Here is a 26,125-nt window from a genome sequence, read left to right as displayed (position 1 = left end):
AAGGGATGGTCTAGTAAACAGTTTTATTTAAAAAATAGATAGGCCACATAAAAAAAAATACTAGCATTCTCCGTTTTAAAACTTCCTATGTAAAAGTTTGAGCTATTCAAGCTCAAAATTCGAAAAAGCAAGCACAGGGGCGCAGCTATTTTGTGAAATGGAGGCCCTCCTGTGCTGCCTTTTGCTTTTGCGGCACTAATGAAGGAAAAGCCAGCCAGCTGTAGTAAACAAAGGCTACCGCTGGGTGGCTTTCCCTTCATTAGTGCTGTAGGCGGAGGATTGCGGAGTTGTTTTCTGCAATGCCGCGTTGTTTCTGCCTGAATCTGCTTTCCCATTTGGGGCTCTCGGGCTCCCCGTGGGGAGCCCGAGAGCCCCAAATGGTAAAGCAGATTCAGGCAGACACAACGCGGTTGTGTTGGAAAACGCTGCGGTTTTTCTTTCCAAGTTTCTCAGGCTCCTCCGAGCCGGAGGAGCCTGAGAAACTTGGAAAGAAAAACCGCAGCGTTTTCCAACACAATAACGTTGTATTTATGTTTGCGGTCGCTTCAAAAGCGACCGCAAACATAAATACGTTTTTAAAGCTGCGGTTTTATTTCTAAGTTTTCCGGGCTCCTCCAGCCCGGAAAACTTAGAAAAAAAAACCGCAGCTAGTGCTTATTTTTTGTAAAAAAAATAAATAGCACTTACCGAGATTCGGCTGCAGCTTTCCTGCTCTGGTCTCCGGTCCCCGTCCTCCGCCTACAGCACTAATGAAGGGAAAGCCACCCAGCGGTAGCCTTTGTTTACTACAGCTGGCTGGCTTTTCCTTCATTAGTGCCGCAAAAGCAAAAGCCAGCACAGGAGGGCCTCCATTTCACAAAATGGCTGCGCCCCTGTGCTTGCTTTTTCGAATTTTGAGCTTGAATAGCTCAAAATTTTACATAGGAAGTTTTAAAACGGAGAATGCTAGTATTTTTTTTTTATGTGGCCTATCTATTTTTTAAATACATTTTTTTACTAGACCATCCCTTTAAAGGTATTTGTACCGCGCACCGTCACCAATGGAATTGGTCCCCAGGTGCTCAGGTGGATCTGCAAACAAGAAGGCAGTGTGGGTTAGTCAGGTGAAGAGGGAATAGGAAAGTGAGAAAAGCGGTGTGTTGTTGGCAGCTTCAGTTCGGATTTCACCGTGCACTGAGCTTGGGTGTAAATATTGGATCGATGCGAGTCCTCCTCTGCTGTTGGTGCGATTTATGTATTGTTTGTTTGTTATTGCAGTGGGGTGAAGTGCATGCGGTTTGCGTGCGAGAGGGTGGTTGTGTGTATTTTTGTGTGAGTTAGGTATGCAGAAATGTGAGCTTTGGGGTAGGCATATTCTTTCTCTTTTGTAGAACGAATTCTAGGAAACAGTATTGGCATTTACAATTGCATAATTATCCGTCAACTACTAGCACGTGTGAAAGGGTCTTCTGTGCAGTCCGGGTGCGCAGCGCGTGACCTGTTACTGTCTGTGTCCTGGGATTTAAACGCCAGTAGTGTGTCTGATCCGCTTACTGTCTGAATGCTGGTTTTGTAATTCCAGGAGCAACATTCCTGCTGTGTCATTTCTGGATGCCCCTCCTCCTACGATGGGGGTCTGGGGGGGATAAGGGGCAGGGGTAAGGATGGTGTGTGAGGATTGATCGGTAAAGGGGAGCAAGGGGGGCACCCCCTTGTAAACATAGAATACATGAACGCCACACTGATATTTGTACTGTCAACATTAAAAAACGAAGTCTGTTCCAGCCACCTTTGTTTACATACCATACAAGGTCTCCCGAATGTCTCCCCTGGAAAAGGACTATAGTAGGAAGAACTTACCTTTCATTCAAAGTATGATCCGCCGGCACATTCCATTTGTTCAGGACATCTGATCCCTTCTTCCAAATGGAGCACAGCATTGACCAATCAAACTCCTGGAAGCAGAACTCCACATTTTAAGGGCGAACTAATGCTGTTACAGTTCAGAGCGCTTACCTCCAACACAACGGTCAAATGCTTTTTTGTATTTGAGAATAATTACAAGTGTTGTTCCACAGATCTCATGGCAATCGACTGTTATATGAAAGCTGCTCTAGAAATGAAAGCCTTACAACTGTACAGGGGGAGGTGGGCAAACTGGACGGGCATCCTAGAGCCAACTATGTGTAGGTGGTGGTGCCAACCCCAAAGAGCGGGCCGAGGGAGCAGACACACATGCGTTGCATGTGCCTTTTATCTGTGCATTCTTTTTAAGTAAACCTTGTTTTAAGATAGACCATTCTTGGAACATTTCGTATATGGATTTTATCTAAAAGTATTCATGTGAAACTATAGATTGCTCTTTCTCTGTGTCCTTTTTGCTCTTTTCCCATTCACGGCTTAGTCTAATAAAGTTTCTCTCATTTTGAAATTGACCTCGACCTGATGATGTCCATAGTTTATTTTGGATGCGCTATTAAAGCAAATGCAGGAAATCAAATGATGATGTCATCAAATTGTGAAAGTGTGATTGGTTAATTGGAACGGGAGCTTGGAAGCGCTAATATGCACAAATGGTGCAAATCAACACTTGTGACACTATAAGTGTGGTTTAAAGGTCCCTGCCATTGCACTGGAAACCGAATCACAGAAAGGGATAAGAAATGGAAAGATACTGGAATAATAGACATTTGTGGCCCTTGAAACAATTCAGGGGACATCGTAACCAAAATATTCTTTTCCTAAGATAAAATAAGTATTTCTTAAATAATGCAAAATGCATGCAAAATGTGCAAAACTTTGCATTCAGGCTTAGCTTGGGAAACTAACTGATTGACTTGAAAGAAGTATCAGATGTAGATTCAAATGAGAACATTCAAGCATTTTGAAAATGTGCTATTGGGTAAAAGACCAAGTAATAAGCAAGGTTTCTTTATTTTTATGTTCTATTTTGGTGAGTTTGGGGCACCTCTTAGATCAATAAAAGTAACAATAAAACACTGAATAGTTTCCAGCTCCACAGAAGCCCCTTCCTAGGGCATTTCAAAGAAGAAACAGCCAGAGAAGCGCTTCATATCTCAGGAGCAAGAGTGCCAATGTTGGTTGTCCGGTCAAAGGAATGAGAACCGAGGAAGATGCAAGTGAAGGGGACCCCTCCAACCCCCCCGAGTGGCGAGACAGTTTGATAACAAACTTCAAGTTTGCAGATGTGTTCCTGAAATCTCTGTGGCATTCCCCAGAGAACTAACAATGTGCTCATTTTGTAATATAAAAACATATGTAAAGGTTTTGGATTGCAGGAAAGGGCATTTTACGTGCCTCGTCTTTGAGTGGCTTTGTCTTACTCAATTTACTGTGTCTCAGTCAAATGCAATTGATGCTCGCCGGAAGAGAGCGGAAATGTGAAGCCGTGCAAGCAAGGAAAGGTTCATTGCTGTGTGGCCAATCTATGATCCTCTGGGTAAATGTCTGGCAAGTGTCTGATATTCTGGGTAAATGTAAGGGCCTATGTAGGATCTTCTGGGTATATGTGTGGCCAATGTATGCCCTTCTGGGTATATATATATGGCCAATGTATGGCCTTCTTGGTAAATGTGTGACCTATGTACCACCTTCTGGGTAGATTTGTGGCCAGTATCTGATATTCTGGGTAAATGTAAGGGCCTATGTAGGATGATCTGGGTATATGTGTGGCCAATGTCTTCTGGGTATATATGTGGCCAATGTATGACCTTCTTGGTATATGTGTGACCTATGTACCATCTTCTGGGTAAATATGTGACCAATCTATGATCTTCTGGGTAAATGTGTGGCCAGTGTCTGATATTCTGGGTAAATGTAAGGGCCTATGTAGGATGATCTGGGTATATGTGTGGCCAATGTCTTCTGGGTATATATGCGGCCAAGGTATGACCTTCTTGGTATATGTGTGACCTATGTACCATCTTCTGGGTAAATATGTGACCACTCTATGATCTTCTGGGTAAATGTGTGGCCAGTGTCTGATATTCTGGGTAAATGTAAGGGCCTATGTAGGATGATCTGAGTATATGTGTGGTCAATGTCTTCTGGGTACAAATGTGGCCAAGGTATGACCTTCTTGGTAAATGTGTGACCTATGTACCATCTTCTGGGTAAATATATGACCAATCTATGATCTTCTGGGTAAATGTGTGGCCAGTATCTGATATTCTGGGTAAATGTAAGGGCCTATGTAGGATGATCTGGGTATATGTGTGGCCAATGTCTTCTGGGTATATATGCGGCCAAGGTATGACCTTCTTGGTATATGTGTGACCTATGTACCATCTTCTGGGTAAATATGTGACCAATCTATGATCTTCTGGGTAAATGTGTGGCCAGTGTCTGATATTCTGGGTAAATGTAAGGGCCTATGTAGGATGATCTGAGTATATGTGTGGCCAATGTCTTCTGGGTACAAATGTGGCCAAGGTATGACCTTCTTGGTAAATGTGTGACCTATGTACCATCTTCCGGGTAAATATGTGACCAATCTATGATCTTCTGGGTAAATGTGTGGCCAGTATCTGATATTCTGGGTAAATGTAAGGGCCTATGTAGGATGATCTGGGTATATGTGTGGCCAATGTCTTCTGGGTATATATGCGGCCAAGGTATGACCTTCTTGGTATATGTGTGACCTATGTACCATCTTCTGGGTAAATATGTGACCAATCTATGATCTTCTGGGTAAATGTGTGGCCAGTGTCTGATATTCTGGGTAAATGTAAGGGCCTATGTAGGATCTTCTGGGTATATGTGTGGCCAATGTAGGACCTTCTTGGTAAATGGGTGGCCAATCTATGATCTTCTGGGTAAATATGAGGCCAATGGATGATAGTCTGGGTAAATGCGTGGCCAATGTACGAGTTTCCGAGTAAACTGGGAGGTGTTTTTGGTGTTGCTTGCTTTATGGGAAGTGCATGGGTTTTGGGTTGATATATCCATACTTGCAACATATATAGATTGCAGAAGGGAGCATTCTGATTTTTGAATGATATGGGTCACATTTCCATTAGGACTGGATCTATAAATTAAGTATGAATGACAGTGACAGTCAAAATGTATTCTAAGTACGGGGACTGTGTAACCCACGGTCGGGGATATAAGAAGGATTCCCAGGCGCATGAAGCCGTTGCGGGGATCCAGAAAAAAAAGAATGAGAATCGGGTCCCCAACGCAAGCCGCGCCGGGTCCTGCAAGAATGAAAAAGGTTAGAGTAAGGGATCCTTGCACATGGGCACACGAGGGTCCCTTTGTTCTAAAAAGAAGAAAAAAAAACAATCACCGGCACGAGCGGAGCGCCAGTGACAGTTAGAGAAACCCTTTAACAGGGTTGGAGGCGCACCGCTCAGCGCCGGTGAACGCCCAGTTCAGGCCTTTATATTGGCATTCCCCTGATTAGCAGGGGAGGTCCTATAATCAGTGCTGCCCCCCAGGTGGCCCTCATTCCGGGGCATATTTAATTACTGATTCTCCCATAGCAGGGGAGCGCCTTGAATGTGTTTTAGCCCTTCTGAGGGCTTAAATTAAGAATAAGGGCCACCTCCCATAGGTGGCCCACCAGAACTCCCTGGGCCACACCTGGCAGACGTGGTCCAGGTGGAGTGAGTAGTGTGCCCACCCCCCACGCTTCCTCTGAGTGCTGAGCTGCACCTGACATACGCAGCCCAGCCTACATAAAGACTTAAAGCCTTTGGGGCCCCACACGCTGTTGCTGCTGCCGCCTGCCACCCACTGCCCGGAGAGTCACCATCAAAGAGCACAGGAAGAAGGAAGGAAGATCAAGCGAGCAGTAAGGACCTTGAGACAGCCCTGGCCAGGTTGTCTCACAAGTAAGGTCTTTTTAAATAGTTTTTTAATACAGTGCACTGTATAGACTTTGTATATATTTTTTAAGACATTTTATATTTTTAAAGGACTCTTTTTATATTTGTGTGTTTCATTTTTTTTTAGTAACACAGCTGCTTAGGAGAATTAAAGTTGTATATATTATTTAGTGTTTCGCCCCTTCTTGTAAAAAAGCTCACAAAACCCAGCTGGTGTACTGGGAAAGTACATACGAAAACTTAAAACAACTAAAAATAACTGTACACCAGCATTCCTTTTGTCCACCTCTCCTTGTGTGCTCCAGTTACTCTAATCTTGTGTTTCCTCCTTAGGGGTATTTGGGGAACCTACTTGCCCTAACCTCTTGATCTCCCCTACCCTTACCCTCTGCCTATCAAAGTACACAGGGGGATCTCAAACCCAGGAGGGTGGGGTTTGGAGACAGGTAAGAGACAGGTCAAGTTATAAGTGAAGGGTGAAGTTGTATATTGTTTGCCCGCCTACACCTGTCTCCCTATAAGGTGCGTTGGAGAATCACCCCGCTACAGACTGGGCAGAGGACTACAGCAAAATAAGTATCACAGTGTCGCTCAAAAACAGCATGACCCTCCCGGTGCTTGCCATGAACCTGGCTGAGCTTAGGTGGATGGCTGTGGATGTTCCAGGGCTCAGGCATGGCGAAGTCTGAACACTTTAGCAGAAGGGCTAGAATGTGTGGGAGGATAGCTGTGTAATCTCTCAGGCACATGATAGGACCACCAGCTGACATCATGCCGTGGGTTCTAGAGAGACCCATACATATTTGTCTTGGTTGTTCTTCTGCTGTGGTTGTGCATATGTTGGGAGCAGCTTGGCATGTGGGTCATGTGCATATTGGAATGTTTTGTTGCCTTACTATGTGGGGTAATTCAATAGTGCATTTGGACTGACGGAGTTATGGAAGGTGCGTATCGCGAACATTGGGTATACGCAATGTGGCCGTAGTGTCCATTTGTGCTTTTGGAAGCGGATAGTTGAGTAGAGAACCATTCTGTTAATAGCAGGCAACCTTCCAACATCAGATCCACATATGCTGCCCTACACCCAATGGGCAGCCCTTTCACGTACACGAGAAAGAGCTTAAGGTACGCCACCTTCAATCGCTCAAGGAGAAAAGAAGGTAATCTCAGTGATGCAGAAGGCAAGCAATGCTATGGTGAGTAACAAGGGGCAGGACACCTGGATGCAAATGTGATGCTCCATAATGCACATGTTGATAGGATGTCTCCCTTGGCTGCAGTCAACATAGAACTACCTCTCGATGAAGATTGCAGACTGATCCTTATTGCATTCTGCTTTTTATTCATAAAATAACAAAATAGAATTACATGTACATTTCCTTTACTTTTCTATGATGCAACAGTCTAGGCCATACAACACTACTTTATACACAGTGGAGTTGTTGAGAAGTCTTCACTTGACGCTTTGATATTGTCTCAAAGTTGACTCTCGCATTCCTTACTTGGGAAGTTGGCTTGAGATCTATCATACCAAGAGAACCTAAGCAAATCCATACACAATGTTCTCTATCTGCAGGATTCCAACGTTCACAATTGGGATCTACTCCGGGAAGATTCACGGCAGGTTTGATATTGGCTGGATGCCTTTCCTTTCAGAAGGAGCATTCATGAGTCGAGGGCCAAGACCTGTGGCTGGGAGATGAGGCAGGCTCTCCTTTGGCCAGTAGGTCTTATTTGTGTTGTCCTATTAGGGAGATAATCAGTGCAGATTCTTTGGCAGAAGTACAATCATAGTACTGCAGGTGGAGCAGCTAGTAACAGAAGAGGGGAGCACCTTAAAATCCTCTGAGAATTAAAACAAAGTAGAGAGAACAAAGAGGGTGAAAATGAAATCATGGAGTGGGGGCTAGACATTTAGGGGGAGGGCAGGAGAGATGCACATTGGATTATGGGTAAGACGACTACGGGGGATGGACACATAAAGGGGAGACATAACCAGGAGACGAACGAGCCACACATTAAGTCAAAAAGTGTGTAATAAGAGTTTTGTTGACTTGATGTAACTGACGTAACTTTTTACTCTCTCTGCGGACATTCAGTCAGGCTTATCTACCTTGTCAGTTTCTGGTGTTGTGCTTCCAGCATACGTGGATGATCATTGGCTAGTGACTCCCATGTAACGTATCCCTTGGAGACCGCTTTCCCCCGGCTCAGTGTCCTTGTTGGCTGTCCCTCAATGACACCTAATGTGTGTAGGAGATCAGGTGGCTACTTGGATGAGTAACTGAAGAGCTGGGCTGCGTAACGAGGCCCTCTTGCCTGAGATCGTCGAGCCGATCACGCTCTCTGCAAGTGGGCGACTGTGTGCAGACGCCCCTGGACGAATGTACAAAGAGATGATGTGCAATTAGACCGGGAAAGGATTGGCACTGCGGTCTGGCTCCAATCTTCATTAGATGTTGCCGTCTTTATTGCCTGCTAGAGTTGGAAGCTCTCTCCCCTTCCTGACTCCTGACTCTTATTCCTCATATCACTTTTAAGAAGCCATGGTTCCTGAGCATATGCAAGAACCTGGCCAATAAGTCACCTCATACCAATTTGAAAATCATCCTAAACTGGTATACCTGGTGCACCCGTGGGATTTGTTAATTGTTGCCCGAGATGCCATTACTGCTTTTTGCGTTTCTGCTGATGATTTTGTTTTATATTGTTTTTTTATCTATTGTTAACTTTTGTTTTGTACGTTTTATGTTGCGCGCTGAGACCCATGGGCGTGTTGCGCTTTATAAGAAATAAATCAAATCAAATGGTTTGCGAGATCTTGAACGCGGCTGCAAGATCTAGTCGTAAGCTGACCTTGGACATACCTGGCTTGACCTTCAGCCTGGCCGTAAATTGAGGAAAAACTCAAGGGAAAGAGAAAGAAAAATAAGGACCAGAAGAGCAAATGAATGAGTAAATGAAAAGGTAAGAGGGAGAGAAATAAGGAGAATAAGAGGGGAAAGGAAGGGGAAATTTGTCCAAGTTTGATGCAACATTCAAATAATACAATCCATGTAGAAATGCACTACTATGCTAGGAAACAAAGACAGAGGGCCTCATTGCGAGTATGGAGGTAGCCATGCCCTTAATAAGGGCATGGCTGCCTCCATACCGGGTTCCAGTACAGGGTTCCTCCAATGAGGACTTAACAGACTATTCCAACCTTGGAGGACCCAGTAAGTCCTCATTGGAAAAACCCAGCCCCATTCAAGCCCCTATAGGGCTCAATGGGAATGGAGATGGAGCTAATAACGGGCCCGTTATTAGCTCCCTGGTCCCCTGGCGGGACCCGCTAAGGATGCCTGGTTTTACCAGGCGTCCTTACCGGATCCCGCAAAGGGAACCTCGTAATAGGGCGTCCCGTAATGAAGGGTGCCGGTCCCGTACCGGCACCCTTCATAATGGGAGCGCCTGCCTCGTAATGAAGCCCAGAGAGTTAAGGCCATCCTTTTGACGCCACCAGATGTTTGCAGCTCAGTTGTGGTTGTGACGGTTAACACGATAAGATGTATGACTGCATGTTCAGTCAATCATGTTCATCTTTGATCACTTGTCCATATGTACATCCCTACTTGGCATTGCCCTGTTGTTTAAGACATGCCATAACATTAAGTGCATTATGTGTGCTTTCAGAGAAGAGGAAGACAGAGGCCATTTCAACGTGTCTTATGCAGCATGGATGCAGCACAGCACTTTCTGAAGACAGCAAGGAAAAACATACTAATTTATATAGGTTAGCAATGGGCTGGAGCATGGATTTATGCAACCCTGTGAGGTGTGCCATTTTGACGCCCCTCTTGGTTAAAGTGTTTAGAGACAAAATGGCGGCCACTGGTGCTTCTCTGCTGGTGGCACAATAAGTAAGATTCTTGAATTGGCTTATTGTGACATAGGCCGTGTATATTCCTGTTAAAAGAGTTTATGCCTGTGCGTCCGGGTTTGGCGACAAGTCCTGGACAGCCGCAAGTATACACAATACCTCTTAGACTTATAACCTTAGGGGAAGAAGCAACGTTAGCGTAGGTGTAACTTGCCATATGCCAGAGTGCGACAGATGACTTATCCCGCATATTGACAATGGGGTTGAAAGCATACATATCATGGGCCTCATTACAAGATTGGCGGTAATGGAATAACCAACAGGTAAGAGATTTACACTGTGCTTTTTGAGCCCTAATGATTAGGGGCTTTAAACCTATAAGGAGGTAGCATCTCTATCATATGAATGGTGGTATTGACACCAAATTAAAGGTGGTTTTACCTCTGGTGGTATTTCATCTGGGGTAATTCCTTCATTCCCCAATACAGCACAGTGGGACTTCAGAATAGGGAACAACCACAACTCATAACCAGATTGAGGTTGTAATACTTCCAAACTCATAATGAACCCCTCTGATTGGGCATACTTGGGTGGAGGAAAATTAAAGTCAACCAATTCTATGAATGTGTGCTGCTGTGATGGTGTAATAGGATGGGTGAGATGGACTCTTGGCACTTTGAAACCAGTGTGCACTGACAAGATTCCCCCATTGTCATAATGCTAACCACAGCATTGAATTCAATCCTGTGATAGGTGTCCCCTGTAAAAGGTTCCCCCTATCTCTGAGAGGAATAGGTCTTTGTTACAAAGCAGTTTCAAGGCACGACGAACGACGAATGGAGAAGGGTCTCCCCTCACCACCCTCTGGACGGTGGATAATGAGCACTGGGAAGAAGCGGGCGTCGTGATATGTGGGTGGGTTTTCATTGATGGCCAGTTGACTGGAATAGGAGCAGCACTGATCATCCTGACAGCCGCGGTCCGCAATGCTGCTACTGCGGCTCCTCCACAGACCCGTCCTGCAGGAGCCGTGAACCCGGCACAGCGAGAAGCGGCTGGTGTTGAGGGAGAAGCGAGAGTGACCGCCACTGCAGTTGTTGAAGGCATGGCGAGAGAAGATGGAAGAGTTACTTGACGCACCATTGCAGCGTTCACACCGGCGCACGATCCTGCTGCACGCAGAGTACCCATTGCACATTGGGGAGTCTGTTAAATCCATTAGGACAGCCTCTGAATAGCTGGGTATCAGCTGTCTATTGGTGCATATGTGCCACTCAAGCTCTGTGCTGTCCAGGGTACTGACCCTTGGCATTCGATACCTGTACACAGGTTCCTCGGAAGTGGCAGGCACTGTGAATTCAAGGCCGAGCAATTTCTCAACGTGATAGTGAACATAGGCCGTCTGGTATTCGATGAGGACTCTCAGAGGCCAAGAAAGCAAGAGCAGGGAGGCTGCCCAGAAGGTGTAATGGGACCCGTACCATGGAAGATGCTCCGGGTCAACATAGGCCAGCATTAGCTCTTTGAAGTCCATGTTCTTCAGCTGCATGCCTTCCCTGGCTTCCATGTAGTCGTCCAGACCCTCAATCTCTGTGAAAAAGTGAGCACGCTGAGTCAGGTATGAGTTCTCTGACTCCGTGTTGGCGAAACTGAAGCACTTGGTGAATTTCAGTTTGGTAGCAGCATGACGTTCCAGGTCAAGAAGATCTTTGGAGATGTCTTTTACCCCACAGTGTGAGTACTCAAACTCAGCCTCAGCGACATGGGTGTTGACCCGTTCATGGTAGACTTGTGTGGTCGTGTAAGCATCTCCGTTGCGGTACCGAGTCACCTGCCTGGTGCGTCGCACAAAGTGGTAGCTGATGGCCTTCCACCAGATGCACGGGGTGGCTTGCCGCATTCGGAGGATATGTTCATAGACGCTGTCAACATCGACTTTGAATTGGAGCTCGCTCTTGGCGTGGCAGTGCCAACACTCCACCAGGTAGACCACATAAAGCATGGCCAGGAAGGCTAAGGGGATGTAGATGTAGCCGTCTGAGCAGGGGCTGTCATGGTAGATCATTGACTTGCCCTTGAAGGAGCTGTCAAAGCTGAGCTTGGTGACTCTCGCCAGCTGGCACCAGGTCACTGCCCCCAGGCAGCAGTACATGAGGAGGGAGAGCAGGAGGCATTTCCAGTGAGACTCTCGGCACAGCGAGGCACTTAGGGACTGCTGGCTGGGACGTTGCTAGGAAGAAGAGAACAAGAAAGAGGCGTCAGTTGAATAGAACATTAAGAGAGTAGATGAGAGAGACTTAGAGGATGCATGGAGAGGAAAGGCTTACATATACAGCAGTGCAACATAATAAAGACCAGGGAACGTTGATATCAGGGAGATATGACAACATTACCACCCAATAAAAAAGACAAGTGCGGGAAAAGAAGAGGAAAAACTTAAATAAACTTAAATGGAGAGAATAGATTAGGTAGATAAAAACAGTATGGAGGAATGGCACACAGGAATAAATGAAGGCCCTTCAGACAAGTGAAGAGAAAAAGGAATCACCTTGTACAGTACATTTTATTAGCACCATGGGGTAAGTATATGACCAATCGGGTGGCTGGGAAGGTGGGCGGAATCCATCAGTGACCACAGGCACACTCTTGGCTACCTGCCCAACTCCCTGAGGATCTGTCATATTCTCCCACTTTGGCCAGTGCCCCAAACCGCTTTGCCCCATCCTCCCTTCCCCCATCCTCCACCAATGTTCTGCACACCCTACTGCCCAGTGTGTCCCTCCCCAAGCCGCTCCCTCACTCACCTTTCCTCCCCGGCCTCCGGCACACGCTCCATCATCGTGGAAAAGGGCTAACTCCCTTGACTGTTCTCCATGGTGGCCATCTTGGTTTGTAGATTTTTTTAAGGGAAAATTGGGCGCTAGTGGAAGTTAAGTTGCAGGCTCAATTTCCCTTAAAAAAAAATATTGACAACCAGGAGGGAGCACTGAGAAATGAATAACGATAAACGCGTCGGGGTGGGTCAGTAACGTTACCGCCTCTGTCTACCCCACAAACCGGTGTTTATGGGTATAATATACTATCCTGTAATTGTGATAATCTCTTTACATTGAGTTAAATAATATCCAATGAGGGAAAGACAGTCCAAGTTCCACTTGGATCGGCTTCTTTATTTATTTTTTGTACTTGTACAGCCCTTTTTTTATGAGATCTTTAGCGTATCGGAACCGCTTGCTTTTCATTGAGGTTGCCCGTACGCAGGGGCGTTGCTAGGGGGGGCTAAGGGGGCTATAGCCCCTGATCTTTTGGTTGTTGCCCCGGATAGAATCTCAGGAGCTACAGCCAAAAGACTAGCTAGCCCCCAGTCCCAACAGTTACGACATCAGCTTAGCCCCGGGTCTTTTCCAGACCTAGCAACTGCCCTGCCCGTACGGTTCTTACCTTAATCACAATATTGTATCTGCGGTTTTGTGGTGATTTCATTGTTGTTCTGGTTTCTAATTTAAAACGTTCCATGAAAGGTCAAAATAATAAAATCTTTGACTATTATCGTTCGAGAAATGGACACGTACCCGTAACAAAGGTGATGCTTTACACGAGGATGGTCCGGGGACTGTCTATGGGTGGCATCAGGCAGGAAGGTTCCTTCACTGGCATCGCAGACTGCTTTCCTGTGCCAGTTGGATCACTGTGCCAACAGCGATACCCAGGGATAGAAGCAACGAGTAAAAATGGTCCTTCTGATCAGTGCATTGATCCTTGCAAGGACCCCACCAGATGAGGAGGAGAGACTACTACCAAAAGGCCAAGTTGTGGAGGGGCCACCAAGTTCAGCAATAGAAACCCTTCAGAGTGGGGGCCCTAGAACGTCTGGTGCGGTCACCATGACTCAACCAAAGCCCTGCATTCAGAAGCCGTTTTTCTCAATGGACGAGGACAAAAACAGCGAGATATTTGGGGCGAATTTGTGTGCGATTATTCTACCTTTCTTTTAAAAAATAGATAGGGGGTTGGGTAAGGGTATAAAAAAAAAAGATGAGGATTGCGGGGGGAGGGAGGTGCAGAGGGTGTCTCCCCCCGCATTTAAAAAAAGAAGAAAAAAAGAAAAAACGCTAATTATTTTTAGGGGAATTCGACCAAAAGAAATTAGTTGTTTTGGGCCTCAGTGTTATTTTTTCACTTTTTCAACATAGAACCGTTTTGAATATGTAGTGTGGGGACAATGATACACAGCACGCCTTTGGATCTTGTGTGATACCACTTTATATCATGGTCCGGATAGACAAGCGCCTAAAGGAACTGTGGGAAGCTCTAAAACTAAAACGGGATCTCTCTACACTACGAACAGTGTCAGTGTGGGCTAACAATATTAGGGGTTCTACTGTTCTGATTCTTTAAATATCTGAACCCAAATGAATGCCTACACTATACAGGCTCCTGCTCCTACTGGGACTACCTACGCTAAACTAGAAAGGTTCAAACAGTGTGGCCAAAAGAAAGTCTTCTAAACCAGCCTTGCATCTGCAGCCTTCTGGTACCCTGGCTAAAAACATCAACGTTTCTAGGAATGGCCAATGTAAACAGTTCTGAAATTCTATTTTTAAAGTCCATCCATATTCTAATACAAAAACAGTCTTGTCCCTTCAGATTTACCACAGTTCCTCCTGGACCTTAGATTTCAGGAGTCAAATCAGGTATGTTTAGAGGTCTTGTTCTAGGTGTTCTAGGTGTTAGGATTCACAGTGGGCCCATCACATAGGCCATAGGGTTCAAGATTTCCAGCAGGCCTTGCTCAAATGGCTTGGGTTACAGGGTTCATAACAGGCCTCTCTCTTAGGTTTTGGGGTATCAGGACTCATCCACACTCTACTATGGACAGAGGGAGCACTATCCCCTTCCTCACGTCTGGGTGTTACTGGGGCCCGGCTTCAGGGCTTGGCTCCATGTCTGGTCTTAGCAGGGCCCCTAGGCCTGGACAAGGCAGCTTTGCCCTTCTCAGGCCACCTTCATGCAGCCCAAGAGTCCTGACATCTCCTGAACCAGCCTCTTCCTTGGGCTGGACCAACCGGGCGAAGGTTCCCCCTTCTCAGCAACAAAGGGTTGGGGCTTTCTCCCCTCCTTTGCTTCTGGCACACTGCAGCAGGGACGGCAACCTTTCTCCCAGGATATGCAACCTATTCTGCATGCCTGTCAACATTTACAAATGAAAAAGTGGGTGAAATAAGAAGAATTCCATTTTGCGGGTGTGCTCCCCATTGACACCCATTGGCCGGGAGGGGATTGATGGATGAGGGAACTGACTCTATCAGGTGTCTCCTCTTAAAAGCAGGTGAGCTGACAGGTATGGTTCTGATTTCCCACTCTTTATAGTTCCTCTCCGAGGCTTTCCCTTTCCTGATTAACCCTTTCTCAAACATGTTGAGACATTGCGTCTGACTGGTTCTCGCCTGCTCAGCCTTTACTATTTCTCATTCCCCTCTTTCTATCTCCTTTACATCTGTTGGAAGAGTTTGAATGCAGGCCTTCCTCTATTTGTAGGCCAACAGAGGGTTTAAAGGTCTGGCAGCCATCTTGGGTGCAGTTGGAGCCGAAATGGTGGCTTTGCATGGATTGCTGGGTGTGTGTTGTGTTCTATAAAGTGGATCAGGTTTTCCTGACTCTTCTGTCCTGCTTGTAGGCCTATTTGACCTCAATGGTCTTCTAGCTCATCCTTCTGGGTCTCCCTGTTGTCGGGTTTGTGCCCAGGTATTTGCTTCTGGGGCAGTGCAAAATCTGCTAGATCCCAGAATTTGGTAACTAGAGTTACAGATCTCCAACCATTGTCTCGCCTGTCTCACCCTCTATTCCCAATTTATATTTAAACTGTCTGCAATCCATTTCAGGCTTTCCTTAACCGGTGCTATAGGGGAGATGTCCAATATGGCATAGTTCTCTCTTTTGGACTTAAAAGCGAATGTGGCTTTGGGTGATCACTTCCTACTACCTCAGGGTTATTCCCCAATTATCTCGTAAGTCTTCCCACCTCCAGGGGTTCCAAACCATTACCCAACCGAGAATGTGGAAGTGTCACTTCACCACAGTACTTCTCTGATTTTAATACCTTCTGACCACCCCTCATACATTGTACAAGATGATGCTGATAACCACAACTTCATAATGAGAAAGAATATTTTGTTAATCAAATAAAATCTCTATTTCGCTTTCCAAATGTTCAATTCCGTTCCAAGCACAGGTACCATAGAGTCTGTCTGCTCATCTAAGCCGAACATGGCAAAAAGTATTTTACCAATGTCTATAGACAGCAGAGGGTATACCAGACAGAGGGCCTCATTACGACTTCGGCAGTAGCCATGCCGCTATTGGCGGCATGGCTGCCGCCGAAATCAGCTCCGGGTCTGGGTTCCCAGAATGAGGAATTACCGGGCCATTCCGAGTTCGGAGGGCCCGGTAATTCCTCCCTCCAATGACCTGGACCTTCCCCATTCCCATTTCAGCCCCCATAGGACTGAATGGGAATGGGAGAGGGAGCAAACAACGGGCCGATTCCGAGTTGGACCGTTGTTTGCTCCCTCTTCCCCTCGCGGGACCCGGTAAGCACGCCTGGTTTTACCAGGCATGCTTACAGTGTCCCTCAAGGGGACCTCATAATGTGGCGGAACGGGTTTAACGGGTCCCCATCCTTTTGCGGCACCCGTTAACCCGTTCCGCCAGAGTCGTAATGAGGACCAGAGTATTAGACTATTGTGCTCATTACGAGTATGGCGGTGTGGTAAAAATATCTAGGCAATAGAATCACTAGCACTTTTACTGCACCACTATACTACGCTCTTGGCTAAAAACTAGATAGAACCAAAAACTACAGTAAATACTGTGGTGGATTTACTCCCCAAAGTAATTCCTCCAAAATCCCCCTGGAGTCCTATGGACTAAATTGGGAATTAACACATGTCCTCCCATCCTGCTACTTGTAATCGAGCAGATTTTGATTGATTGCAGGGTCGGATTGGCCCCTCGGCCTTTCGGCCCGTGGCCGGGCCAAAATCGTCCCTAGGGAGTGGGGCCGGTTTCTGGCCACGCCTGGGCCGGTATGGAGAAAAAGAATGTGGAAAAAACTTTTCAATTTTTTTTTTCCCAAAAAGCCTTGAATCCTTCTTAAGTCGATAAATGAGTACCAACACAGGTTGGGTGATATTGTATACATATTTGTTCTATAAAAAAGAGCTTAAGCATAAGTGCTATACAATAACATTATCATTTGGCCTTGGACGTCTTTTTGCATTCACAGTAATTTGACAATATGGATCTATACACACAGATATTAATGATACATATGGTGATCCATTCTTGTATGAAATGTATATCACATTAGTGAAAACATAACCATATTTTTCGTAGTGTAATAAGGAACAATGCTATTTGATGCCACTTCCTGTGTTTCATTGCTTCCAGGGATGTCACTTTGGGGTGGGGTCAAATGACATCACTGTCATAAGAGGTCAAGGGTCGTGAGGCGAGGGTGGGCCACTTTTTTTTGGTTGACCGGGCCTATTTCTTGTCCCAGTCCGACCCTGATTGATTGCAAGTGGTGGCAACGGCAAATGAGTATGGTGGCAATTCTATCTATTGGATACATGTCTCTTGACTAAAATACCCTGTGAATGTCTGCCTTGATTAACTTTCCTAGAGGGTAAAATAGACGTCAGAAGAAAATGTACCTGGAGTTACTTAAACGCAGACATCTTTTGACTCAGTTCCAGCTTCATTTAATGTGTCATTGGAGATCAAAGGGCCTAGGCATATGCAGTCCCTCTGATTTAATTGTGAGGCCAAATTAACAGCCTGAGCATTCTCAAAAAAGGGAGTCTTCTAATGTGCAGAAAATCTGAAAAAGACTAAGGGGGGGCTACATGTTTGGCGATATTACCTCCTGCAACGCCATCAAACAGAAGGACCCTTACTGCATGTGGCACCCTGGCAAGTCTGCACGATTCTGAGGCTTGAAGACCCTTCGGTTATTCTAGATTAAGGAGTCCCATTGGGGGTAAAATTGGACTCCACAGTGAAATGTCTAATTACCACATGTGTATTTTACCACATGCAGTAATGTCTGCAAACCTTTGCTCGCTGTATGCAGCACCTTTGCTCCATGTCTACAGCACCTTTGCTCTCTGCAGTGCCTTTGCTCTCTGTCTGCAGCAGGGACCTGGTTCCCAAAAGTGTTGTGGAAGGGATATCTTACTGCAACACGCAGGCGCTTTACTTTTTAAAAAGAAACACCACCTTTGAAGTATAAATAATGCATGGGAAACTAACAGGACCAGTGCATTGGGTCCACATCATGAAGCAGACAATCTGAAATGCCTCCAACTCGGTACATGCGTGGCGTGATGCGCGTGGGCCTCCATGGAATTCAATGCATTGTGGGGAACATCACATGTAGATGCCCACACGTATGAATATGTGTTTGACAGGAGGAGTGGCTGGTAATGGCTCTAACAGTCGGGGGCAAACATTTCAAGTGGCAAGCTGCTAGCCAGGCATAAGAAGTCACTCACCCTTCTAGTCTCAACTTTGATCTATGACCTGGGCGCCCCTTCCGAGAAGTAGAGAATCCACCAGAGAGTGAAATCATGCTTAAAAACATGGGCCCACCATTAACAAATGTGTTTAACTCCACATTAACCACTCCTGTGACCATGAAAATGAGGTACTCCCTAGAAAGTATTGCTTCCCCATCTACTCCACCCACAAATGCATCAGGATGTCAGTTTGCACACAAGCTCGATGCATGCTCCCATGCATCACCACCCACTCCACCCACAAATGCAACAGGATCTCAGCTTGCACACAAGTTCAATGCATGAAGTCATGCATCCCCATCCACTCCACCCACAAGTGCAACATGATCTCAGTGTGCACGCAAGCTCGATGCATCATCCCAAGCATCCCCATCCGCTCCACCCACAAATGCAACAGAATCTCAGCTTGGACACGAGCTTGATGCATGATGTCATGCATCCCCATTCACTCCACCCACAAATGCAACAAGATCTCAGCTTGCACACAAGCTCGATGCATGATATCATGCATCCCCATCCACTCCACCCACAAATGCAACAGGATCTCAGCATGCACATGAGCTTGATGAATGATCCCATGCATCTCTATCCCACACCACCCACAAATGCAACAGGATCTCAGCGTGCACACGAGCTCGATGCATGATCCCATGCATCTCCATCCACTCCACCCACAAATGCAACAGGATCTCAGTGTGCACACGAGCCTGATGCATGATCCCATGCATCCCCATCCACTCCACCCACAAATGCAACAGGATCTCAGCTTGCACATGAGCTTGATGCATGATGTCATGCATCCCCATTCACTCCACCCACAAATGCAACAAGATCTCAGCTTGCACACAAGCTCGATGCATGATATCATGCATCCCCATCCACTCCACCCACAAATGCAAGAGGATCTCAGCATGCACATGAGCTTGATGAATGATCCCATGCATCTCTATCCCACTCCACCCACAAATGCAACAGGATCTCAGCGTGCACACGAGCTCGATGCATGATCCCATGCATCTCCATCCACTCCACCCACAAATGCAACAGGATCTCAGCGTGCAAACGAGCCTGATGCATGATCCCATGCATCCCCATCCACTCCACCCACAAATGCCACAGGATCTCAGCTTGCACACAAGCTCGATACATGATCCCATGCATCCCCATCCACTCCACCCACAAATGCAACAGGATCTCAGCATGCACACGAGCTCGATGCATGATCCCATGCATCCCCATCCACTCCACCCACAAATGCAACAGGATTGCAGCTGGCACACGAGCTTGATGCATGATGTCATGCATCCCCATCCACTCCACCCACAAATGCAACAGGATTGCAGCTGGCACACCAGCTCGATGCATGATCCCATGCATCTCCATCCGCTCCACCCACAAATGCAACATGATCTCAGCTTGCAAACGAGCTTGATGCATGATCCCATGCCTCTCCATCCACTCCACCCACAAATGCAACAGAATCTCAGCGTGCACACAAGCTCCATGCATCCCCTTCCACTCCACCCACAAATGCAACAGGATCTCAGCGTGCACACATGCTCCATGCATGCTCCCATGCATCCCCATCCACTCCACCCACAAGCGCAACATGATCTCAGTGTGCACACAAGCTCAATGCACCATCCCAAGCATCCCCATCCGCTCCACCCACAAATGCAACAGAATCTCAGCTTGGACACGAGCTTGATGCATGATGTCATGCATCCCCATTCACTCCACCCACAAATGCAACAAGATCTCAGCTTGCACACAAGCTCGATGCATGATATCATGCATCCCCATCCACTCCACCCACAAATGCAACAGGATCTCAGCATGCACATGAGCTTGATGCATGATGTCATGCATCCCCATTCACTCCACCCACAAATGCAACAAGATCTCAGCTTGCACACAAGCTCGATGCATGATATCATGCATCCCCATCCACTCCACCCACAAATGCAACAGGATCTCAGCATGCACATGAGCTTGATGAATGATCCCATGCATCTCTATCCCACTCCACCCACAAATGCAACAGGATCTCAGCGTGCACACGAGCTCGATGCATGATCCCATGCATCTCCATCCACTCCACCCACAAATGCAACAGGATCTCAGCGTGCAAACGAGCCTGATGCATGATCCCATGCATTCCCATCCACTCCACCCACAAATGCAAAAGGATCTCAGCTTGCACATGAGCTTGATGCATGATGTCATGCATCCCCATTCACTCCACCCACAAATGCAACAAGATCTCAGCTTGCACACAAGCTCGATGCATGATATCATGCATCCCCATCCATTCCACCCACAAATGCAACAGGATCTCAGCATGCACATGAGCTTGATGAATGATCCCATGCATCTCTATCCCACTCCACCCACAAATGCAACAGGATCTCAGCGTGCACAGGAGCTCGATGCATGATCCCATGCATCTCCATCCACTCCACCCACAAATGCAACAGGATCTCAGCGTGCAAACGAGCCTGATGCATGATCCCATGCATCCCCATCCACTCCACCCACAAATGCCACAGGATCTCAGCTTGCACACAAGCTCGATACATGATCCCATGCATCCCCATCCACTCCACCCACAAATGCAACAGGATCTCAGCATGCACACGAGCTCGATGCATGATCCCATGCATCCCCATCCACTCCACCCACAAATGCAACAGGATTGCAGCTGGCACACGAGCTTGATGCATGATGTCATGCATCCCCATCCACTCCACCCACAAATGCAACAGGATTGCAGCTGGCACACCAGCTCGATGCATGATCCCATGCATCTCCATCCACTCCACCCACAAATGCAACATGATCTCAGCTTGCAAACGAGCTTGATGCATGATCCCATGCATCTCCATCCACTCCACCCACAAATGCAACAGAATCTCAGCGTGCACACAAGCTCCATGCATCCCCTTCCACTCCACCCACAAATGCAACAGGATCTCAGCGTGCACACATGCTCCATGCATGATTTCATGCATCCCCATCCACTCCACCCAAAAATCAACAGGATCTCAGCTTGCACACACGCTTGATGCATGATGTCATGCATCCCCATCCACTCCACCCACACATGCAACAAGATCTCAGCTTGCACACAAGCTCGATGCATAATGTCATGCAGAGGAGGAATATGGAATCCACGTGCAATGCCACCATCAAAAGGCTGGCAGATCCCCTAGACACCAATGCCATACAGTGTGCCATGCAATGACATGAGCAGCACCATACACATTCCATTTCTGTGCACGGAGTGAGCATGACAGAGAAAATCTCTCCCACCTATATTTGAACATCACTTCCTTCCATGGACTGACCTAGTCAAAAAGCACAGAGTTGTTACCTGCTATGTATTATATTCTGTATTTATTCATTACAAAATGTCATAAAAAAGAACAGAAAAAAGTACAGAGTTTACAGGTGGCACACAAGTGCTTTCGTGATCAGTTTCCTCTGTGGCATCTGCGGTTTTGAGACACTGATGTACGGCATCTAGAGCGACATCCTCCACTCTTGGCCATCTAAAGACTGAGCACAAGGCAACTATCTGACCCAATGATGTCCCGGAATTGCAATCCCCCATTAGCATCTTGCATGATCGGCCACACACATTAGTGTCAAAGTTCCACTGGCAATCAACATTAACTGTTATATTCAAGTCCCATAGCATAGATTGCTGCCTGCTCTTAAGAGGCCATTTCCCGATAGTACGACCCTCAGCTTGAAAACCAATTTGGACAATTCTATGGGGCTCAGGAGTTCACCGGTCTGGAAAAAAATGCTGGTAAAAAGGCTGGTAATTCTATGGCATTTTCTCTGGACTTGGGAAATACAAGGTTGTTGGGGGCAGGAAATTACCAGCAGGCCTGACCCGACAGGAGTTCAGGCTCCTACCAGCAAATAAATGCCAGAATCACCAGCACTACCATAATTCTGGCAATCCCATCTACGGAAGCCTATAGGACTCCATGGAATGGGAATTTACCGGCGTCTCCAATGCCCGTAATACCGGGCTATCGGGCGGCGGAAATGGTAAGACAGTTTTGCTGGTATCGCGACAGAATTATCTGCGGGATACTGGCAAAACTGTAATGAAACTGTAATGAGGGCCATGCTTTTTTACTGCTAATTATTTAATTGCAGATATTTTACTGTTTTTTTACCCAAAATTTGGGGGGAGACCCCTGCACATCCCCTTCACCCCAATGGCCACCTACTCCCCCACCAATCCAACACCGATCCCCCACTCCATATTTCCTGACCCAAACACCCCCCTGCATTTTTCTGTAAAAAAGCTGGTAAAAATAGCAGTGATGAAAAACGTGCGTAAAAAGGCTGGCTACCATTTGCATTGTACCAATTGGTCATTACACAAACTCTCTGTGGCCACACACGAATCCTGTTCAGCACATCCTGGTTGCAATGCTAGCACATGCAAACACATCACATTCGGGGGCTTAGGATTCAGTTCTTGTACATACATGAGCCTCCACTCATGGAGTGTCTGTAAGGTTAGCATCCTCACCTTTAGTTTGTTAGGCAGAATCCCCTGCAGTTCCCTTAGGGAGCACTACAGAAGATTAAGACTACAGGTACATGCAATAAATCCCCTTTGGTATCAGTCTCTACCACACAGATTTAGTTGGTAGCTGTGGCTGAGCAGTCAGACTTATCTCAAGAGGGAGATGAGCAGTACTCAGGGTTTACACAATAGGACTACAGTACTAAGGAACAAGGAAACACTGACCAAAGCTTTGTATTAAAAAGACTATATATATTTATTTTACACACTCTTAAAGTAACACACAAATCACTATCATTAAAGCAAATTAAAACAGTCAAGAAAAGTATACAGAACTCCCTATTTAAATTGTAGACAAGTTTGAGCAAGAGTGAAAACTGAGCAAAATGACACAGTGTAAAACCAGGCAGAAATGGCACTCTACAATTTCTTCAGAGGGAGGGAAAGGACAAGTTATACAGGGTTAGACTCTAAAGCACACCAGCAACACTTCCCAAGTGGATTGTGAACAAGTTAGGCAAGGTAGTACTTTAGTACAAGCAATACTTAGGCGAAAACCGAGCAAAATGGCACTTCAACAATGCATAAAGGGGAAGAAAAGGTGGTTATAAGAGTTTTAGGTGCACCGACACAATTTGTGATGAAAAGCAATCTAGAGAAGGCAGTTGTGTCAGCTTTAGCCAAAGTCAATAGGCTGTTTCAGAGTCAGTGGTACAAGGCAAAGTGCCTACGTTCAAACTGTTCTAGTAGCTGCAGTCAAGTCTTTGTTTAACGATTCAAAGGGAGGGTGCAGAAGATAAAAGATAATGTTAGACAATAGGGGCGGCCAGCCCAGGAGGTAAGTAAAGGATTTCAAACACCTTTAGCAGTACCCCGTGAAACGGGAGGCCTGGCGGAACAATGTACCTTGAAAGTGGAAGCGGCTCCTTTGGTGGCAGTTGTTCCTGCAGTTCGGGAGATCCAGCAGAGGAAGAGGCTCTCGTCGTGGAGGAAGGTTCGAGTCACTGCACTGCCCAGGGAAGAAGCCAGCCGCGGTGATGCCGAAACTGAATAAAAGGTACGCTCCTTTAAATCGCGGTCGTGGTGGACAGGTGCCTGGCTATCCGGTCTCCGAGTGCTTGGCACTGGCGATTCGACCAAGGCAGGTCCTGGAATGCGATCAGCGAACTGGTTGGCCCCACCAGCTCAAGGGAAGAATGCTCTTGCAGGTGAAGATCTTCTCTTGTCGTTGGAGAAAAGTGGTGAGGATCTGCAGCAGGGCTTCACCGGTGGTTCAGTCGTTGCATATGTCTTCAGCTTCTCTCCTCTTCTGGTTTCTTAGTTCCAATGGCGTTGTCTTGTCCTCCAGTCCTCAGAGCCCTGCTTTTATGCAGAAAAACCCCCATTCATATAGCCTAGCTGTCACTCACACAATGGGGTGGCTATCCTGGCAGGATAACTCCCCAGCCTATCAGGGCAGAGTGCGACTTGGGTTGCTTAGGCAACCCTGTCCAGGGTGCCTATTCCCCCTCCCACACATCCTGTCTACCCCAGAGTCAGTGGCGCCGAGAGGAGGGATTCTGTGCAGAAGCCCGCCAAAAGGACGAAAAAAGGATCCTCGACCTGGGTTAGGAATTCAGAGAAAGACACTAGAAAGAAATATTATCAAAGATCTGGCAATAAAAACCTACCGGAGTAAAGTTAATATTAAAATAAACAGGCGGTATGTTAGAGACTGTCAGTAAAAGTGGTAGCCTCGAAAAATAGGATAATCCCATAGGGAAATATTTGCTGTTGAATATTTACGGTAGTAACCACTGCCACCAGCCAGAAACTTTGGAGAGAGGGACTGGACAGTACCCTCTCGAAAATGAACACTAGGGAAAAACGATTAACCCTTTCCAGTACTTCCATAGTAAGATGGCTTGTACTGGTTTTTTTCATAACTATTGACTAGTAAAGTCAATGGGGACTTTACATGCCTTGGGAAACAGTAGTCAGTCCCAGGGTATGGAGTCTATGTTTGGGGGTCACTATGACACCCCTGTGTTACTGCGCTGAGGGTGCTGTGTAATGATACCTATGAGGGTGAGAAAACCCCATAGACCATAAGCACACAAGATAGCCTAAAACACACATCAGCAATCTGTCTAAGAGTGGGAAAAAGAGTCTCACTCTTGGCAGGAGAAAAAAATAAACCCTTCAAATCCAGCAAAGCTGCTGGGGGACTCTATAGGTAAGGGAAATTAGCCTTAGAAGAGAATTCTCCTTAACATAGTTATCATTGTATTCATGGCTTTAAGTGGGCCAAGGCTAGCCCAGGCTGAGCCCCAGTCTCCCAAATTCTCAATGGAACTGGGGCTCACACTAATGCAGACAACCACTACACCCACTTTTTTTTCTTTTCATGCACGGGATACGAACCTGCGCACTTCCAGTGACTAGCCATTATCACGTTGCACTGTGCTATTATGTTTGTTTCATTCATAGGCTGCTTGACACATAAAGCCCATAAACACAATGGATTATGAAAAATGTTCGGACCATGACCAAATGTTTGAGCTAGATGAATTATGATTTTGCTACCCAGGTTGTGGGTTGAGGGGTCCACTCTCGTCCATTAGGCCAAGCAAGCTGGGATGGTTGTGGTGGCCCCTGGTGTTGCCCATTGGGTGGAAATTTAGCCCAGGTTTGGGCTTTGGACTGTCTTGCTGGACATTGACATTTGATTCTGCAATTAAACCTGGAACAGCTCAGACAGCTAGTAGGCCAAACAAGCAGCTGGTGGCCGGCTGGGCTGGTAGGGTCAAGGTCATGGTAACCGATTATGGTGGATGTAAAATGCATGTGGTCCCCGTCATTGATTTCTGAGAATTTTTCCATAATAAAGTGCAACAAACTAATTTATAAAAATCAGTAGGCAAACTTTTGTGCGACACCGGGGTTGGGAAAAGAGACTGAACCGCAGGTCGGCCTCCTTTTATTGGTCAACCCACCGGATGCCAGGTGAGGGCGACCCTCACCTTCCGTCGCTGCACCCTCTCCCCTTGTTGTCCCCCTAAAGTTCCCTGTCTGCACGCAAGAAAGGCCACGCCATGGCCCGCGAGGCAGCCCTTAATGGCTCTGCTCAGGTAGGCCCTGGCGGCGCCTCCCTACTCTTCATTTATGTTTATATTTTAGTAGTGCGGCCCAGGTTAATACTAATGTGGCTGTATTGGCGGAGTGTAGTACAGCCCATGTTATGAAAACTGATCCCAAGTTAGGGGGCAAGCATCGATGGACACAGGTCCAAATACCAAGGCTGTTCGATGCAGATCAATAAAGG

The 26,125-nt window shown here is 46.6% G+C and overlaps 1 protein-coding gene across 1 annotated transcript in view; it reads right to left on the bottom strand.

Annotated features, from left to right (window-relative positions):
- Positions 1-7,166: 7,166 nt before the first annotated feature.
- Positions 7,167-26,125, bottom strand: part of LOC138527543 (transmembrane protein 151B-like) — a 351,127-nt gene continuing 332,168 nt past the window's right edge. Inside the window, exon 2 of the mRNA XM_069638794.1 lies at positions 7,167-11,920. Coding sequence (XP_069494895.1) covers positions 10,493-11,920 — 1,428 coding nt within the window. The 3' untranslated portion in view covers positions 7,167-10,492. The remainder of the gene's footprint in view (positions 11,921-26,125) is intronic.

Source organism: Ambystoma mexicanum, chromosome 14 (assembly GCF_040938575.1).
Source record: "Ambystoma mexicanum isolate Mex_15411 chromosome 14, UKY_AmexF1_1, whole genome shotgun sequence".
NCBI lineage: Eukaryota > Metazoa > Chordata > Amphibia > Caudata > Ambystomatidae > Ambystoma > Ambystoma mexicanum.
Note: the sequence above shows the minus strand (reverse complement) of the source record. Positions and strands in the feature narration are given on the sequence as shown.